Genomic DNA, 20,699 nt, shown 5'->3' with positions numbered 1-20,699 from the left:
ATATATATATATATCAAAATTAAGGTGGTTACTGGTGAGATAGAATTAGGAATTAAACGAACTTACCTGTAAGTGAAGTTTGATTGAGATTCTATCGAATCAGTAATGGGGAACGAAGGAATCACATGCCCAGGCTGTTCGAATATCACGTATACCGGATACCGGACACCTAAATACCGGATACCGGATACTCGAGATTGCGGAGTATATAGCGCGTCGGGTCTAAGGATTCGTTTCCGTGCTGTTGTAAGTAGTACTGCCGCGACACACAATTCATTTATGTCAAATTGTTACAGCGGCTACCCAACTTATTTGTCTTAATATACAGCCTGCTTTCACGTTTTTAGTGTCATCATCGATCTCAATATTATACATATTTCTTTCTGAATACTGTTTTTCTTTGGTTAGGTGAAGTTAAACGTTATATTCATTTTTTATTATCTTACTTCACTGGTGATGGATATGTATTGGTGGCCCTTTTTGGTTTTTCTGTAAAATCCTTTCATTAATAGGACTGAGTACTGCTAGGCCCTATATCTCAAGTTGGAAGGCCATAAGCGAGTCTGGCAGTTCTAAAGTTCCTTCTAATAAAGTTTGTTTTAAAGATCTGTACATTTTGTTGATTTACGATGGAATAGTTGAGCTGAACACCAATGAAATACAAGTATTTACAAACAAAGAATAAAAATTCGTTTTCTTATTTTATGGAGGAGAATATTCGGTATATTCTATTTATTGGACGATATGTCTACATTTCATTTTCAATCACGATGTCCCTAAAAATGAAATTGAGTCCATGGCGGTCGTCGAAAATCAACACCCCTGGACACCAATAGTTTTGGTATAACCTTCAAAAATCAGTTCGTCGAATACCGGTTCCTACCATAGTTCGAAGTGACTATTTACCCTGATGTTAAATTTGATTCTAAAGATCATGAAAATATAGATCGTCAATAACGCTTAACTTGATTAAAATGGCCTTCTTCGTGAAACTGAATGATAAAGATATTTTGTATTGTACAGTAGCTCTGCCCAAAACGGTAACGGTCTATTCGGTAATCCGTTCAAATTGGCAGAATGATAAAAAATATTTTCTGTCCACTGTGTGTTACCGTGTCTGTCGTATGTAATCGTGTTATTACTCGGAAGCAATAAATCGGTATTGAATTGTCTAAACCGGTAACATTTGTATGCTACTGTACTTGAAAAGCATAAACCGATTATTATTATGAAAATAATATAGGCCTTTTATTCTTCTACTAGATCTCACACGAACTGCCGTTTACCGCTGATCATTAGACCCGATGCGCTATATACTCCGCAATCTCGAGTATCCGGTATCTGGTATTTAGGTGTCCGGTGTCCGGTATCCGTGATATTCGAACAGCCACATGCCCACCGCTTACAAAAAATTTGACAATTGCTGTACAGTTTTATGTGTTTCCCGGCCCAATGTTTCTTGACCACTCAAAGCTATTTAAAGACTGACTGGCGATACCACATGTGCTATCCCATGTGATTCCTTCGTTCCCCATTACTGATTCGATAGAATCTCAATCAAACTTCACTTACAGGTAAGTTCGTTTAATTTCCTAATGTTTTATAAATTTTATCACCTTTTGTATTTGGTAATTTGATTAAATCAAATACATTTATTCTTAGATTATTATCTCTTTCTATTTTTGGGATATTTTTAATTCTAACTGGATAATTGTCTATCTTATAATTATTTTCAAAATGTTTATAATTTGTTAATCTATAAGTATGTTTATTGTAATCTTCAACTGGATGTAAGCAACTTATAATTGTCCATAGAAAACATTTATTATCTTCATTTTGTACATTTATATAACAGCATTTGTTTTAAATGGTAGTTTAATATAACTTGATCCATTTATATTATCATCTTTATAATATGATGAATTATTTTCATCAATTGGTTTTGATTAAGTTAACTTATTATATTTTGTGTTATAAACATGTAAAGTCATAAATATTATTTCATCGAATCTTAAACCTGATCCTTCAAAATATTTCTCTTCTATTTTAGTTTTTACTTCATTATAACATTTATCTAATTTATCATCTATATGTTATTTTGAATTAACATGTTGTGACTGAGAATTTATATTATATATTGGTTTATCTTCAGATTTTATAAACTTTACTTTAGAAGATATACTAATTTTAGGGTATTCAACATCTGTAATTATTTTTATAATATTTTTCATATTTTCTAGCTGTTTTTTATTTTCTTCTAATGTTTTTCCTTTATGAAATTTAAACTCGATAGCTGCTGGACCAATATCACTTTTAAATGCTTCAGTTATCTCTACTTCTTTTTTATTATCTAATGAATTAATATAATTTCTTACATCTTCCATGTATGGTCTTTTATTGTTTAATTTATTTTTTATTCTTTTAATTGTCTTCGGTTTCTTATCATTATCTTTATCAAAATAATCTTCACCTAAAATATCATTATTCATATTTCTAATATGACTTTTAGATTTTAAATGTTCTTTATAATATCTGTTATCACTGAATGATTAATTACACGTATCACATTTATATATTTCTTTTTCATTCTTTAATTCATCTAATTTAGTTCTAATATATCATCTCTATATTTAAACTTTAATTTATTTTATAAATGTGTTCCAGTTTTATTGTGCCTTGCTTTTTGGGATTAATCTATATTGATTTTACATGTTGGACAGTAGTACTTCTTATTTGCTTCCATTTTAATACTAAATTTTTTATTAAAATTGATTTTAGAAGTTATTCATTTATATGTTATTCATATATATGAATATTTTAAGAGTAATGTGGATAATAGGGGTTCAGGTTAAAGGTTGAAGGGGCGAGTGAGAAAAAAATGAAAAATAGATTCGAGCGTGCAAGAATTTATTTTTCATTTTTTACGAGCTCGACCTTTGGCCTGAACCCCAATTATCCCTATTACTAACCTTGTATAGTACAACTCGTCTCGGAATTATGAATCTAAACGTCGCACGTAGAGCACGAGAATTCCGAAAGAATAAGGAGAGAGATCGAGGAATCGGCGCATATCGTATTCCAGTTCTCCTGCGAATCAATATACCAGATTCGTTCGATCTTTTTAATTATTACCACGATTATTTTTATCTTACAGATGAACAAATAATAATGGCCGGTTTTTTAAGTTCTCCGCTGAAAGTCTGCACCGTCGCCGTCAGTATTTTGGCAGTAGGTTCTCTGCTGTTTTCTTTTGCGCGATTTGATTTGACCGAGCATAAGTCGTTGCCTGTAGTAGGTTATAAAAAGGTAATGGTAGAATCGAATACGAATACGCTTATGATACATCGGATGGACGTCAAAGATCCAGACTCGCCGGAAATGTCGTGTACAACGCGTAAAACCAAATACTCCGGGGTGACTCCTATCTGTGTTTACCAAGCGTCAGTTGTCACGGTCGTGTCCAAGGCTATACTGATAAACGGCGCTTGGGAACCGAACTCCTGGAAGAACTTTTTCGACGCGACCCGAATTCGAACTTATTCGATTTTGGATCGAATGTCGGCTCCTTCGCGATAACGGCGCTAAAAAGCGGTCGTAAAGTCGTCGCCGTCGATCCTAAAGCGGGGAACCTGCGCCGAATCAGAATTTCGATACATAAAGGTAATCTGAGCGGTGCAGTTTTAGTTAGACTATCAATGTTTTCAGAGCGTACTTAACGGCCCTCAATGTCCAGGTAATGACCACACTAAATGGCCGTATGACGTGGTTTGGGTTAGAACTGATGCGACTGTTTACCCTGGAGCATATGAAGCTATCCGCATATGGACCGGGAAACCAAAACACCTGTCGAGATAAGAGCCGGTCTTTAAGATATAGATAAGCTGTGTAAATATTTCAATGTATAATATCCATTCAATATACTTATTCTTTATAAAGATATGGCTGAATATTATATTATCATGATATCTTTGTATTTATCATTCAGATAGAAATGAATCACGCGCTACCTGGGTCAATAATGAATTGTAATAATTTTAAAGACTCATTTCGTTTAAAATCGGCTGTGTCCATTTTGGACTTCAGAAACTCGAGAAAGATAGTAATTATCATGTTATGTCTAATATATTTGTACATGTCTCTATCAAGCTGCAATAGTCGCCTGTCTATTGGACAAACACAAAATGTGAGTTAACGAGTTTAGGTCGAGTTTCTGGAATTAAGTTCACGAGAGTTGAGAAGCTCAAAGTTGCATTGTTGTAAACCAGAAGTTACTGTAGCCACCGTTTAATGTCAACTTAAAACTCTATCGACGTGTTAAGATTAATTACGAAATATTTAGACTTCACGGAATTCATTATGGTCATGATTATGTTCTTCTTATCGAACCATTTTATTAACATAAACATAGGAAAACTATATATATTCTGATTCAGTATTATTTAAGCTATTAGGAAATGTTGTGTTGGGGTAAAGGTTTAACGTATGGGGCCCAAGCGTGACCCCCCCCCCCCAAAAAAAAAAACAAAAAACAAAATGAAGGTCAGCCAAATGTCAAAATCATGAAAACTGAATGACTCTTTTTCATTCATGGATAATTAAAAAATAATGAATGACTTTTCTAAAAAAATAGTCAAAATAGAATAAGATACTATATCTGCTGTTAGCAAGCACTTAGCAACGACCTCTAGACAATCTATGCAATGTTACTAGTGGCCGTAGATAGCTTTCGACATTTTGAGAACAAGTCGATAGCATACTACCAATGCGCCATCTCTATCTGAATATAATATGTCAAAGTCGAAACTTGGTGAAGCGCACAGCCAGTCTTAAGTTTTATATAATGAATAAGTAGAGGCGAGTGCCCTTCCCAACTCATCTACATAGTTGAAAAAACATAGGTCTTGCGGTAGTCTAGTACCTAGCCGTTGTAGCCCAAACAACGTCGGGTGCCCGGGCAACACCGGGTGCCTTCCTTCAGCAAAACCTACATTTTTTACAATGCAGAACGTGGGGACATATCTTGTGTAAAACATATAAAATTATTAAAGCCGTTCGTAAAACATATCTGATAAGTGCATATATAATATCGTATAAGATTTGTTGCCGTATGAAAGATAAAACAAACAAGGCTTTCAATTTGTAATCAACGCTCCCAAAGCATGTTTTTTTTCGCAAAATGAATTCCTTTTCTATACATGTATTTGATCACGGCGAATCTTCGCTTGAATTGATCTTCGATATTTTGGGTGATTTTCTTTGGCCACGGACCACGCTGAACTATGGTAGCTGATTCGGGCCATGTAAAATTTTTTTTTTCGTCCTCCACGAAAACGCGCAAAAACAAATATGACCGCGCAAAAACAAATATTACCGCGCAAAAACAAACTTTTAACGCGCAAAAACGAAATAATCCGTTTTTGCGCGCTAAAACTTTGTTTTTGCGCGCGCGCAAAAACGAATATTTGTTTTTGTGCCCGCGCAAAAACGAAAGTTTGTTTTTGCGCGCGCGCAAAAACAAATATTACCGCGCAAAAACAAACTTTTAACGCGCAAAAACGAAATAATCCGTTTTTGCGCGCTAAATCTTTGTTTTTGCGCGCGCGCAAAAACGAATATTTGTTTTTGCGCCCGCGCAAAAACGAAAGTTTGTTTTTGCGCGCGCGCAAAAACAAATATTACCGCGCAAAAACAAACTTTTAACGCGCAAAAACGAAATAATCCGTTTTTGCGCGCTAAATCTTTGTTTTTGCGCGCGCGCAAAAACGAATGTTTGTTTTTGCGCGCGCGCAACAACAAAGGCTTAATGAATTATTTTTTATCGATCCTGATCGCATTACGTACAAGAGTGCCGTGCCCCATGTTCATAGAGGTAGCACGCTCTTGTTGCATGGTCGCTCGAAGAAGATGGCTAATCATCCTCAAGAAACAGATGTAAATATAAACTTTTGATTCAATTGCTTGATCGTTATATGGCTATTAATCATTAGTGTAGGCCTACTTTTACATATCATTAAACAATGGATCGTTAGACGGTTTTAATCACTTCCCAGTGGATAAAGGTCATGTACCCGGGTCTAAGCCGATTCACTCAGTAATGTTTGTGTAGTATTGGTGATATAATAATATTTTCGAATTCGGCCAAACTTATTTTCCGCAAGCTCAGATAGTTGTAACAACGAGATTTGGGGTGATTGGGGGTCGGCATGCCTCCAATGCGTGCCCGTACTAAAATCAATAAACTTTTGTTGAATTCAGACGCTGTAAAGTATTTTAGCGTGTTTAGGCCTACGTATAATACATGTAAGCCTGACAACCCATACGCCATCTATCTAGTAAGGGAAAACCTATCCTGTCTTTGCCTGAACTCTGGAAAGGGGTCGGGTCTATTTACATTTAAGATAAACACATTTAGCAGTGAAAGGTTCGAGTTAAGGGGCAGGTAACTCAACTTTTTTTCTTCATTTTGATCGAGGCTAATACTTTTCATATGAAAACCCACATCTTAAAATATTTATTTATGAGGTCGTCCCGCTCTCGTAGTCAGGAGTCAGGAAGCTCACGAGACATTGCCTCAGGCCAGTAACATGGTTAAGCGGCAACCAGTCTTATACAATTCTTCCCGAACTGGCCTGAGGCACGTAAAGTTACTTGCAGCCTCATGCCATTGTAATTATTAGGTATGTTTTTCTTCTTACTTTTTAAATAGTCCATCGACCAAGTTCTTCTAGATTTGGATTTGGGAGACTTCATACAAGTATTCAAAGATAACAAGGTAGGCTACATATATATGTTAAATCTTTGATTGCTTTCAAAGCAAATTTTGAGTAGTCGGACATGCCTTGATTGTAAACAGGTTACAAGATGTATATTTCTAATTTGACTTTTCGTACATTTCTAGATAGGTTTACAAGATGTGGTACCATTAACCGATGCAGATTTTGAAGCTTTAGGAATTGTAGCTGTAGGCGATTGGAATCGACTGAGACAAAGATGCCGCGAAAACAAATATTACCGCGCAAAAACAAACTTTTAACGCGCAAAAACGAAATAATCCGTTTTTGCGCGCTAAATCTTTGTTTTTGCGCGCGCGCAAAAACGAATGTTTGTTTTTGCGCGCGCGCAACAACAAAGGCTTAATGAATTATTTTTTATCGATCCTGATCGCATTACGTACAAGAGTGCCGTGCCCCATGTTCATAGAGGTAGCACGCTCTTGTTGCATGGTCGCTCGAAGAAGATGGCTAATCATCCTCAAGAAACAGATGTAAATATAAACTTTTGATTCAATTGCTTGATCGTTATATGGCTATTAATCATTAGTGTAGGCCTACTTTTACATATCATTAAACAATGGATCGTTAGACGGTTTTAATCACTTCCCAGTGGATAAAGGTCATGTACCCGGGTCTAAGCCGATTCACTCAGTAATGTTTGTGTAGTATTGGTGATATAATAATATTTTCGAATTCGGCCAAACTTATTTTCCGCAAGCTCAGATAGTTGTAACAACGAGATTTGGGGTGATTGGGGGTCGGCATGCCTCCAATGCGTGCCCGTACTAAAATCAATAAACTTTTGTTGAATTCAGACGATGTAAAGTATTTTAGCGTGTTTAGGCCTACGTATAATACATGTAAGCCTGACAACCCATACGCCATCTATCTAGTAAGGGAAAACCTATCCTGTCTTTGCCTGAACTCTGGAAAGGGGTCGGGTCTATTTACATTTAAGATAAACACATTTAGCAGTGAAAGGTTCGAGTTAAGGGGCAGGTAACCCAACTTTTTTTCTTCATTTTGATCGAGGCTAATACTTTTCATATGAAAACCCACATCTTAAAATATTTATTTATGAGGTCGTCCCGCTCTCGTAGTCAGGAGTCAGGAAGCTCACGAGACATTGCCTCAGGCCAGTAACATGGTTAAGCGGCAACCAGTCTTATACAATTCTTCCCGAACTGGCCTGAGGCACGTAAAGTTACTTGCAGCCTCATGCCATTGTAATTATTAGGTATGTTTTTCTTCTTACTTTTTAAATAGTCCATCGACCAAGTTCTTCTAGATTTGGATTTGGGAGACTTCATACAAGTATTCAAAGATAACAAGGTAAGCTACATATATATGTTAAATCTTTGATTGCTTTCAAAGCAAATTTTGAGTAGTCGGACATGCCTTGATTGTAAACAGGTTACAAGATGTATATTTCTAATTTGACTTTTCGTACATTTCTAGATAGGTTTACAAGATGTGGTACCATTAACCGATGCAGATTTTGAAGCTTTAGGAATTGTAGCTGTAGGCGATCGGAATCGACTGAGACAAAGATGCCGGATTGTTTGTGAGGCAGTGCCACTACCCTTTTCCTAGTGAACATGTGGGCCACGTCTGTATCAAATCTTCCTATCTGACATGTTATATGTTCATTTTAGGTAATGCATCAGCAGTCATTAGTCGTTTGCGGGGAAAGATTCCTGCATCCAAAAGACCAAGTTCAGAAAAACTGAAAAAAACGCTAATGCTTCAAAAAACACAACGCGAATTAAATTTGGATGGAAGCATAGAAAATCTGGAAAATCAGATTTTGCTCTTATAGGTATCGCGAATGGTGGTGGCAACCATTCTTTAGACATTGAAAAATTTGCAGATTATGATACTTTATGTCAGAAGGCTGTGGAACTTTTCTTCCCAGATGGAATTTCAAAAGCTATGAATTTGAAACTCAGCAATTTGGATGTCTTTATAGCAAATTTTACTGGCAAAATAGTTGAAAGAAAGTTTCCTGATGGCCGAACATTTTGTCTAAACGAGTACGTTAAGGATGCGTCGTATCCTGTTAGACTATATATCCATACATCAGAGAGTTCTGAAGAATTTCCAGTAGCACAATTCCTTCAGAATCCACAAGAGTCTGCCTAAAATATGCTTGCACAATCAGCAGAAGATAGGCTGCCATCGTTTTCATTTTCGAATCGGCAACCAACTAGTAGATCTTCAACTAACTTACTATCAACATGTCAGACCATGTCAGAACGCATCAGCCCCCTCATATCAAGACCCTGTACAAGTCAGATGTCAGCTCAAGCTAGTAATTCAACTATGACACTTTTATCGTCTACTCGCCAGACCACAGATCCGCATGTTTTCTCAAATTTTGTGATGAGTGAACCAACTGGTGATATTCGATATGGTATGTCACAAATTTTCGCGATTTCAAGTGCGCTCGATTTCAGTTGAGCTTTCTTACCTATTTTATATGAATGAGATAACATACTATAAATCATTTTCCAGTGAGAGTGGTTCTTCAATAGTAATAAACGATGACCACATCAAAGAAATTACGTTGAAAGATGTATTGAATTCTCTTTCGCCCAATGAATATATCGATGGTGTCAACTTGATAAATGTTGGTGACAGAGAGGAAGTGCTCTCAATCGGGTTTAGGGCTGCATTGAGAAAGAACTGGAGTCCTAGAAAGAGACTTGGTGTATTATTTGTAGGAGAAGACGCTATTGACGGTGGGGGGCCGACCAGAGAATTTCTGACTATTTTCATGAGGCAGCTTAGTAGCTCTAGTCTTTTTACTGGCAGTGAAAATAGAAAATTCCTCAGTCTAAACGCAGCAGGTAATTAATTGTGTGGACACCTTATGACATGGAAATTTCCATAATATATCATTTGTAGGGCTTATATCGTTCGATAGCATACCACAATCTGAAAACCAGGATCATTTTGTTCATTCTAGCTCTACAAAGTCGACATTACCTCGCTGCTGGAAGGGTTATATCTTACAGCATCACTCACAGAGGACCTCTTCCTACATTTATGGATGGATTCCTATATAACATGATATTAGATAATGTTGAAACTGATGTTCCGTTTGATGCTGCAGGCGAAGAGAAACATATTTTGACAGAGATAAGTACACGAAAGAAAAAGATACATGTAGATGAATAGCATTAAGTATTGGTTTTCTGCTTCATGTTAGCTTTTCTCACTGAATAATGGCTGACACAGTTTTATCCTTTATTTTGAAAATGTTGTTTACAACAGGTACGGATCAAAGCCCCCCCCCCCCCGCATATCCTTCATATCATTTCTTTCAGTTTTTGAATACTCAAAGAACAAGCTTACATTTTGAATAAATGAGATGATGAAGCAGTGCCTCAAAACACAAAATACATGAAAAAAGACACATTTTTGAAAATCCTGGCTCCGCCCCTGTACTGCATGTTTATCTTTATATCGTTTTTATACATTTCAGAATGTACAACTACAGATGATTTTGATGGGTTAGTGACAAAGTATGAAAACGTTATATCGGTTGCTGGGTGCATAAATTATGCACATTTCTCAAAAAAGGACAAACTCATCAAAACATTATCTGTATTTCTGGCAGTTCATCGTTTAGGCGAAGCATTAAGACAGTAAGTGTCCATTGGCTGTATCTTTAATTCAATGAATGTCTTGTGGGTTTTATGGACACTCGTCCTTGCTTAAGTAATATCTCATTGTATTTGAAGCGCTACATAAAAGGTCATCTATCGAAATATCGAATGGCTAATTCAAATCAAACATTTCTAATGTCATTGCAGGTTTAAGAGTGGATTGGAAGAAAATGGACTCCTGTTTTATGTAGGTGCATATCCACATCTATTGAGAGATGTGTTCTGTGCCGGTGCAAACAGAATTTTTACGGCAGAGGATGTTTTATCGGCATTTAGTTTTGATAATATTCTGTGGAACGAAATTGGTACAAACCGTCGACTTCTAGAAAACAATCACGATAGGTAGAACACAATATCCGTGTTGACGCGATGAGGAGAGAATCCCACAATGATAATAAAAAGTCCGAAAATGAAAACTTCGAGATAGTAGTTTATTCAACGTTTCGACTATATCCTAATAGTCATCTTCAGGAATAATGAGATACTACAGAAATTATGAGATATATATACAATCCAGAGACAAAGAGACTAATTCAAGTAATCAGAGATGATACAAACTAAAGGAAAATTAACGTAGAAACAGTTACACGCTAAAATAGATTAAAGGGAAGCAAACTAAGAGGTGATTATAAACAACAATAGTGAGTATAAATATAAATGAAACTTAAAGTCAGTAATAAAAAGAAAGACAAACTAAGGGGCACTTAAATTAAAACAAAGGTGAATACAAGTTAAGTCAGAGACGAAATTGATGAGAGAACAAATAACAAATAATCAAAGGGGAAATCAAGTGTTGAGTTTAACCAGTTTACAGAGGAATTTTGATATAAGTTTATTATGGGGTGAAAAACCATTATTAAGGTTTACAACGTTGTTCGAATTTTCAATAATTAATGCAGATTCCAAAATATGTCTTCTAGTTTTATCGCTGCAAGGGTAAACTAATTCAGCATTAGCAAAATCAAAATTGTGTGAAGTCTGAAAAACATGACTAGCAACTCCGCTTTCAGGTTTAAAGTTTTTTACATCTAATTTATGCTCTTTTATGCGTTGATTAAGATTCCGACCTGTTTCTCCTATATATACTTTGTCGCAAACTTTACAAGGTATTTTATAAATTCCACAGTTTAGGGATTCGGTTTTCGGTTTGTTGTTAATCAATATGTTACTAAGTTTATTATTGTATTTAAAGATGAGTTGTTTATTTAGTGACCGAAGAGAAACTTTAGAATTCTCGAGGAAAGGTACATACGGTACAATGATAGGCTGTTTATCGGTAGCCAACGTAGGAGTTCTAAGGTTGTTATTTCTAAAATGCGTAGTACGAGCTTTAAGTAGAGCTTTTTTCAATAGGAAATCGGGGTAGGCAAGTTTTTTGAGAGATTGGTTAATATGGTGAATTTCATCGGGTAGAAATGAGGGGTCGCAAATTCTCAAAGCGCGAAGAAATAATCCTTGAGCTAAACCGAGTTTAATATCCGGAGAAGTAAAAGAGAAGTAATGGAGGTAAGATTCAGCGTTGGTAGGTTTCCTATAAACCGCGAATTTCAAAAAGGATCCACAGTTAAAAATCAAAACATCCAGAAAAGGTATTTTACTATTAGATTCCCATTCATACGTAAAAGCCAGAGACGGGTAAAGGGAGTTTAAATATATAAGAAAGTTATCAACATTGAAGTCAAAGGGAACCAAAGCCAGAACATCGTCAACATATCTGAGCCAGATTTTAGGGTGAATATCAGTGTAAAGAGGCAATATTTCAGATTCAACATGTTCTAGGAATAAATTAGCTAGAATAGGACTTAGAGGATTTCCCATAGCGATACCGAATGTCTGTTCGTAAAAACAATTGTTGAATTCAAAAAAGGAGTCCGTCGTACAAATAGAGATAAGGTCGATGATACAATCCGTAGGAATGCCGAAGTTAATGTTAAGTGATGGTAATCTGCGTTTTAAGAAATCAAGAGTAGGTCCAAGAGGAACATTGGTAAAAAGGGAAGTAACATCAAATGATATAAATTTGTCGTTGCCAGGGATAATATTCTTAATACGTTCAAGTAAGTGTTGATTATGGCGAAGGTGCGACGGAGAGAACGAACCGAGCACCGGAGATAACTGTTTCGCGAGAAATTTAGATAACCGGTATGTAGGAGAATTACAATTGGAGACTATAGGGCGCAGTGGAACATTATCTTTATGAATTTTAGGCAATCCATAGATATATGGTAAAGAGGGAAGACGTGAATGGAACTTATTCAGAGTTTCTTTAGCGGAGGGGAAACGTTTTATAATATCCAAAAGACTTCTGTTGAAATTAGCTTGCATACGGGGAAGAGGATTCGATTTAAGTTTCTTATAAACACCAGGATTATCCAAGAGAGATTGCATTTTAACATTATAATTATCCAGATCTAAAATCACAATCTTGCCACCTTTATCAGCCTTAGATATTTTAATAGTCTTTAACTTCCGTAGTTCTTGGAGGGCGAGCCGAAATCGACGAGGTAGATATTCAAAAAGGTTCCTGTTGAGTTGATCGCATATAGCCTGTAGATTCATGAATATAAAGTTATAGTCCAAACTGTTCGGAGATGATTTGCGATATTCCAATTGGGTGACAAAGTCTAAAACATGTTTATCTTGATGAGGAAGAGAAAAATTCAAACCGTAGCCGAGAAGTTGACACTGAGTAGAAGATAACGTGGTTGAAGACAAATTTACTATGTTTTCGGTGTTGCTAAATCTAGTCCAAGGGCTGGAATCAATGAGTTTATTCAGTTGGTTGGTAAGATCCACGGACTTTCTGTGCTGATGATATTTTCCAGAGCCTTGAACAATAGTGGAGAGCGATTTCCAGAGGAATAGGTCCGGTACGTGTGACTTCAAATAATTTTGAGATTGACGGAATTTGTAGAACTGATAGTTACAGTCTTCCTTAGCACGATCTATAGCGAATTTGAGTTGCTTGTTAGCTTCGGGTGGAAACGCAGAGCTGGAGTCGTATTTCCAAATCCAAGAAAGTGATCGCGGAACCACTTTTTCAGCATAACACTCCTGAAGGAACTTGACTTTACTTTTAGCAGTCCTGGATTTGATATAGCATTTCTCATAATTTCGGAAGCTAGCGACGAGGTACGGGAACGTGAAGAAGAAGAATTTTAATACGATATTTCGATCCGTGGGTAGCATGATCACGATAGGTAGAACACAATATCCGTGTTGACGCGATGAGGAGAGAATCCCACAATGATAATAAAAAGTCCGAAAATGAAAACTTCGAGATAGTAGTTTATTCAACGTTTCGACTATATCCTAATAGTCATCTTCAGGAATAATGAGATACTACAGAAATTATGAGATATATATACAATCCAGAGACAAAGAGACTAATTCAAGTAATCAGAGATGATACAAACTAACTCCTCTTCTAGACTCCTCCTCTTCTAGAAAACAAATCGTATGGATGGTTTCGAGAATACCTGACAGACATTGAAGGTATATCGTACTAAAACACCCAAATTTATAAATGAAAATGAGGAAATGTTGTATTCTTGTTATATTCTTTTCTGTTAGGAGATCAAATGATTGACTTTCTCCGGTTTGTCACCGGTTTGGAACAGGTTCCCATTCTCGGATTTGATCCACCTCTTCAACTCCAATTTCGTCACCCTGATGATATCAGTGATGCGACGAAGAACTTTCCAACGGCGAATACGTGTTGCAACGTACTATCTATTCCTGTACATACAACATATGAACAATTCAAAAGTTACATGGACTTTGCAGTTATAGGAGCTAGCCATACTTTCACAGATGCGTAGTTAAATCGGATTACATGTATTGTTTTTAGCTCACTTGGGAGCTATTCAGCTATTGCGTTCACTTTTCGTTCGTCCGGAGAATTTACAAGCAATCAAATTTAATAATAATGCATTGAACAATCAAGGAACTGCTCTTCAATCTGCATGATACAAGTTCATAATAGTGATAATTTGCATTTCATTTAAAAGAATTAACCTAAACAAGGATTTTGTAAAAATTTGCTGAATCAATATAATTTTTCTCAGTCATTCGGTCAGTCTATCTTCATTTGAAAAAGAAAATGGCGGTCTTTTTGGGAGGTTATACAAAATGGAGTATTAGAGCTATTTGTAGATATATTTCGACATCAATTAATAATTCCTGGATAGAATAATTCCTGGATAAATACATGGATAGAACATCATACAAACAGTAAATTTTTGACAGGGGCCTGAAGGGAGTGAAAAAAGTTATAGTCAGCAATTGTAGTCTGTCGGATTTCGCCATATGGACTCAAAAACCGTTATCTATTTCACTAAATTATTGTACTAGTTGATCCATTCATATATTAAATCAAATTTTTACGCAATCCTGGCCGTCATGTGACCTTTTTTGAGAAAGATATCAACATGTTTGAAATTGTTAGATTGTCGAGCACTTCAAAGCACTTCCCGCTTAATCCGTATTGTCAGGATTTGTCAATATATATCTGATGCGTGAATGCATGTAAGACACTGACATAATGTTCTCTTGTATCTGTAGATAGCAGAACATAAACTTGTCAAGTAGTTTAGTGTATATTATTGGGCAAATAAAGGATAACATGATACACTTATAAGTCGTTGTACTCGTAAATCTTCTGATACGTCGTGTATTTCTTTCGTTGCTTTTACCTCATACTACAGAAGTGTCCTGGGATAATCAACTCTCCTGGTGGTAAGACAGATACACTGGGTGAACCCAATTCGATGTGAGATGTCCTATGACAGTACCAACAATTATTAAAAATCGAGAGCAAAGACGTGTTGATTTTTTCTCAAAAAACCATTCAAAACTACCCGATCCAAAAAATGGTTAAATCAAAGTTTAATGTTATATCATATAACAAACGATGCAGGAGAATCCTAAAATGAGATAACTGTGTTGTGACCTTTTTGTTCCAAAAGGTCACAACACAGCTATTTCTTTATAGAACAATGGGCTAATAAGTGGGTTAAAAAGTATTTCGAGGTTTATTCTGACTTGGCTCACTCGTAATGAATCTTGTTATGAATGTTGTTAAATGACCACATAATGCTTCCACTAGTTTCATGAAGAATGAAAAATGATTACGTGTATTAAAAATTATGGCATACTTTAATTTGTATTACAGCATACATTCTATTTGTTGGAAATAAGTAAAGACTACATGTACAATGCAAAAGAAAGCTTGTGTTTTCAATCTTGGCGATATGAAGGGTGTCGTTTTAAAAATTAAAATTGGCCCAATAGTTGAATGTACAAATCGTAGGCTTCATCAGCAGACTGCGGCAGTGAAAATCCATTAACAGCCATGATATTGTCACACATTGTTGGAAAGTCAGGTTCACTGCTACCACGATCGTTTGGCTGTTTGCAGAATTCAGCTTGAACATCGATGACGTCTTCATAATTGATTTCAATTTTATGATCAGTAGTACCTAAAATGGAATTGAAATTCAAAACAAAAGTAATTGTTATCACAAAATATCTGTAAGCTGCTGTACAGTACACAGGCCTCGTTACGCTAGATGCAATTTTTGGATAATCATGCTATATAGTAACATTTCAATTCCAATCTCATCATCTGACTTTAAGATTTCACATTTTGTACGTATGGGCTGTCTTGTGTACATACCAAATAATTCTGGTGCAAAATATAAAAGATCCGGTTTAGAACATGGTACATCACAATTTCTTTGACGCCTTATTCTGTGACTATTCCATTCATTGCGGAAGTCTTCAAGATCTTGTTCTATAAGTTGGTGGAAACAAAATCGTATCGTTTCACTAAAAGAAAAAAGATTGTTTCCATATTACTTTATATTCATCCTAATATAACAAAATTCCACAAAAATTGAATCTAAGACAGAAGTCAACCTACACATGAACAGCATCTGCATTGGAAAAAATGCCAGTGTCACTCATGTCCTTAAACATATTCATCCAGAATTGGCCAACGGAGTTTCGTAGTGTTCGCCAAAATCGTTCGATCCTCTGAAAAAATATATTACACAATTTTGAAATATTTATTTGATATACCGCATTGCCATCTTCAAAATCCGCTTCCAAACAAATTTAGCCAAGGTTATACATTGCACACCTGGTTGCTGGTTGATTTACCGATCAAGACGCTCATATCTCCAGCCATGTCGTCATTGTCATCGGCCCGAAAGGATCGCTGTATTTCACAGAGTAGAACATTTTCAGTTCCGGCGTCGATTCGTATGCACCGAGGGACACCTGCAGAAGATCAATGGATGGTTCATACCACTAAAATATTGTATGTCAAAGCTTGTAATCGATTTTTGTCATAGAAGTTAGTGATTTTTTTGGTGATAAATATACTGTAGGCCTATTATTGTATATTCGTACGGTGCCGTTACTTACTTACATCTAAATTTAACGGAAAATAACATCATTTTCTCTAACCTGCAATTTGTTTGATGTAATCAGTGAAGTAATACCCAATGACCGATGGATCATTATTCGTACTGGCAACCTTCAACCACAGGATTCTCCTTGAAAACCTAAAAATATATGAAAATGCCCCCTGAATTGTGGTCTGTGGCATATATTCTTGTTTCCATCCTAGCTTGTCATTGTGACCGTTCATATACCACAGTAATAGTTTGTGTCTACTACCCAAAATCTTAGAAAATAGGCCTATAGCAGAAACTTAAGTTTACTTTAGTTTTGATAGAACTGTGAGAGGTTACTTCTGTCATTGCTCGAGGATTTAAATTAGGATGGGTTCGAATCCCACCAATTCAATTCAATTCAATTCCAAATTTATTGCGTCCTTATACTTACAGATATTACATGAGACAGATATGTCAATAAAATAAAACACAGAGATTAAAAAAACAAACAAATCTGAACAATAGAAACAAACAGGTGGTTACAATGTTATATATAACATCCACCGTAACTTGTCCTAACGGACGAAGAGCCCGGGCGGTGTCGGGCCACCGTTCAGTGCTGATAAATCTTGAATCAGTGAAATCTATAATTTCTTACCCATCCATAGCCCCGTGAATACAAAACCCATAAGGCTTTAGTTTATCGTATCCATCAACATGTATAAGGTAATTGGGTCCTTTGTTCGAATATCGACGACGTCTCAAAACTCCATTCGAACGATCTGCAACTCCTTCCTCATCTAGTTCCCGAAGAACCCTAGCTACCAGACTCCTTGAAAATAGAATATATGCATTCTCGATAAGGGTACATATCGACCAAGATTTCATGTAGGCCTATATATTCTAGGACGACAGACCTCTACGCCTCCGGAAAACTCACCTCGGAGTTTTGATACCATATCGATGACGCAGCCTGTCCGTCATGCTCCTATAACCTAAACAAGAGCCGCTGCCACTCAATTCACTCTAAAATATCGAATGATAATGAGATAATTACTAGTTCAATGAATTTTCTCCTCTTTATTTTACTTTGATTATATTCATACTGCATTTTGTGTTCGATTCTATTTTGATTTCTCGATTAATTTTGATTTCAAGTTCTTGGCAGGAGGTTTAGTGCGTAAAATCCATTGTTTCTCAAATATATTATCAGAAGAAAAGAAGGCGGTAAAGAAGAAATTGTGTAAGAATCTTTACCGAAACTGCATGAACGACGTCTTCAAAACTATAATTTTTATTCCTCTTCAAGCCCATTCTTTTCAGATGGCGCTTTAATTGACGCACACTGAAACATTGAGAAATATATGAATGTTGTCATGAGTGAGTGATCGAATGATAAACTACTCTTAGTTTTAAAAATTAACATGTAATCCATGAAACAATAAGCGAAAACTGCAATAACCCCCTCGTGCGCACCTATGATGCTATCACTTGATAAAAGTTACACTATATGACCGTGAAAAAGCTGTCGGGTATGAGGCCTAGGCAACAGTGAAACCCCTGTCCATACAACCATGGAGTCACAACAATCCACATTAATTTGTATTAGGTCGTGATGGGGTGGTAGACAAACATGCAATAGCGCCGTTCCGTTCAATACTGTGATTGATTCTTACGTGTATATGGAAATTATAACTTACCTCATTGTTCGACCACAATCAAGGTAGATTAGATTAACAATATCGGAGTATTGATGTCCACTCATAAAAAGGCTTCTAATAAAATCATCCATCATTGTCCACAACAAGTCTACGACTATCCTCTGACGATGTCCAAGTGCGCATACATCAAAACTATATCAGGCTACGCTGTGAGACTTTCAAACTTTCGTTTTTGCGCGCGCGCAAAAACAAATATTCGTTTTTGCGCGCGCGCAAAAACAAAGATTTAGCGCGCAAAAACGGATTATTTCGTTTTTGCGCGTTAAAAGTTTGTTTTTGCGCGGTAATATTTGTTTTTGCGCGGGCGCAAAAACAAATATTCGTTTTTGCGCGCGCGCAAAAACAAAGATTTAGCGCGCAAAAACGGATTATTTCGTTTTTGCGCGTTAAAAGTTTGTTTTTGCGCGGTAATATTTGTTTTTGCGCGCGCGCAAAAACAAAGATTTAGCGCGCAAAAACGGATTATTTCGTTTTTGCGCGTTAAAAGTTTGTTTTTCCGCGGTAATATTTGTTTTTGCGCGCGCGCAAAAACAAACTTTCGTTTTTGCGCGGGCGCAAAAACAAATATTCGTTTTTGCGCGCGCGCAAAAACAAAGATTTAGCGCGCAAAAACGGATTATTTCGTTTTTGCGCGTTAAAAGTTTGTTTTTGCGCGGTAATATTTGTTTTTGCGCGCGCGCAAAAACAAAGATTTAGCGCGCAAAAACGGATTATTTCGTTTTTGCGCGTTAAAAGTTGGTTTTTGCGCGGTAATATTTGTTTTTGCGCGGTCATATTTGTTTTTGCGCGTTTTCGTGGAGGACGAAAAAAAAAATTTTACATGGCCCGAATCAGCCACCATACTGAACACAGGTGCCCCCGCAAAACTAGTCTCAATACCAGTCGTTGTTACGGTTCCCTACAACGTCTGACGCTAAAGTATCATATAGAGGTTAACTCCTGTTAATTGCAATGCAACAACTGATTTTAGTGTCAAATCAAACCTTTGTACTCAAATGAAGTTACCTTGTTGACTTTGAAAACGTGTTTTATAATAAAGATTTTGAGGATTTAAATCGTGAACCGGAGAATTTATTGATTTGATTTGAATTGAATGCCACTATCGGAATTTCCAATACGGACTAAATTAATAAAATGTGAAAATTCAATATGTCTCTTTAAGATTACTCTAAATGTTATTTTTTGTTGATTAAACGCATAAATTTTGGTGAATTTTAACCTTAATAATTTGAATCAAGAATGATATCTGCATTGGCATCAATGTCAGTCCAAGTTTAAGTTCGAATTCGTAATTTACACTCCCATCATGCACCACGAAAGCCGCCATATTTGTTATGTTGCTTTTTTTAGGCTTCTAGTCAAATGTTTTGAGCTACTACGATCGTCAAAAGCTACTTAGGATTACAAATTTATGCACAAACAATAGTTAACTTCCATCTGATTGCAGAACAGTCAGTTTGAGGTGTTTTAAGGGGTAAAATAGACAGTCAAAGCCTCGTCCCTCAAAATGAGGGACGAAAATTAACCTTATATGAGCACTTTCTGCGAAAAACAACATTGGAGTTTGGGAATGTTGATTACAAATTGAGAGCCTATTGTTTTTTCGATTACACAAAAATAAATTGGCTCAAGTCCATTATAGCATTAAATAGTTCCAGCAGAGACTTATCACATTGGACTGGTATTTGGAATTAATCCGCCAATATTGGACTGATTGAATCTTACGACATTACGCCATAGGGACGTGCGAACATACCGACATAACGACAAACCGACGAACCGACAAACCGACGAACCGACAAACCGACGAACCGACATACCGACGAACCGACATACCGACAAACCGACGAACCGACATAAAGACAAATCCGTGCGTGGATTACCCTTATATAAAGTGGCTGGAAGCGAGGGGCTGCGTGTATGCGTGGATTACCCTTATATAAAGTGGCTAGGATCGAGGGGCTGCATGGTTGCGTGGATTACCCTTATATAAAGTGGCTGGGATCGAGGGGCTGTGTGACGCGTGGATTACCCTTATATAAAGTGGCTGGCATCGAGGGGCTGTGTGGTTGCGTGGATTACCCTTATAAAATGTGGCTGGGATCGAGGGGCTAGGTGGTGCGTGGATTACCC

General features: G+C 36.5%; 1 protein-coding gene across 1 annotated transcript; it reads right to left on the bottom strand.

Annotated features, from left to right (window-relative positions):
* Positions 1-15,596: 15,596 nt before the first annotated feature.
* LOC141909875 (uncharacterized) lies at positions 15,597-18,738 on the bottom strand. Its single transcript, XM_074800540.1, has 9 exons — positions 18,546-18,738; positions 18,103-18,190; positions 17,786-17,871; positions 17,504-17,677; positions 16,916-17,013; positions 16,587-16,726; positions 16,368-16,480; positions 16,122-16,273; positions 15,597-15,924 (listed from the first exon to the last, which is right to left on the bottom strand). The coding sequence occupies exons 1-9, from the start codon at positions 18,638-18,640 to the stop codon at positions 15,719-15,721; spliced, it is 1,152 nt and encodes a 383-aa protein (XP_074656641.1). The 5' UTR covers positions 18,641-18,738; the 3' UTR covers positions 15,597-15,718.
* Between the last annotated feature and the right edge of the window lie 1,961 nt (positions 18,739-20,699).

This window comes from Tubulanus polymorphus, chromosome 8 (assembly GCF_964204645.1).
Source record: "Tubulanus polymorphus chromosome 8, tnTubPoly1.2, whole genome shotgun sequence".
NCBI classification, from domain to species: domain Eukaryota; kingdom Metazoa; phylum Nemertea; class Palaeonemertea; order Tubulaniformes; family Tubulanidae; genus Tubulanus; species Tubulanus polymorphus.
Note: the sequence above shows the minus strand (reverse complement) of the source record. Positions and strands in the feature narration are given on the sequence as shown.

Coding starts and splice junctions, on each gene's coding strand:
- LOC141909875 (XM_074800540.1), bottom strand. CDS start 18,640: ATGATGGATGATTTTATTAGAAGCCTTTTTATGAGTGGACATCAATAC. Junction 18,191..18,545: donor GATTGTGGTCGAACAATGAG/GTAAGTTATAAT, acceptor TCAATGTTTCAG/TGTGCGTCAATTAAAGCGCC. Junction 15,925..16,121: donor TTTTGCACCAGAATTATTTG/GTATGTACACAA, acceptor ATTCCATTTTAG/GTACTACTGATCATAAAATT.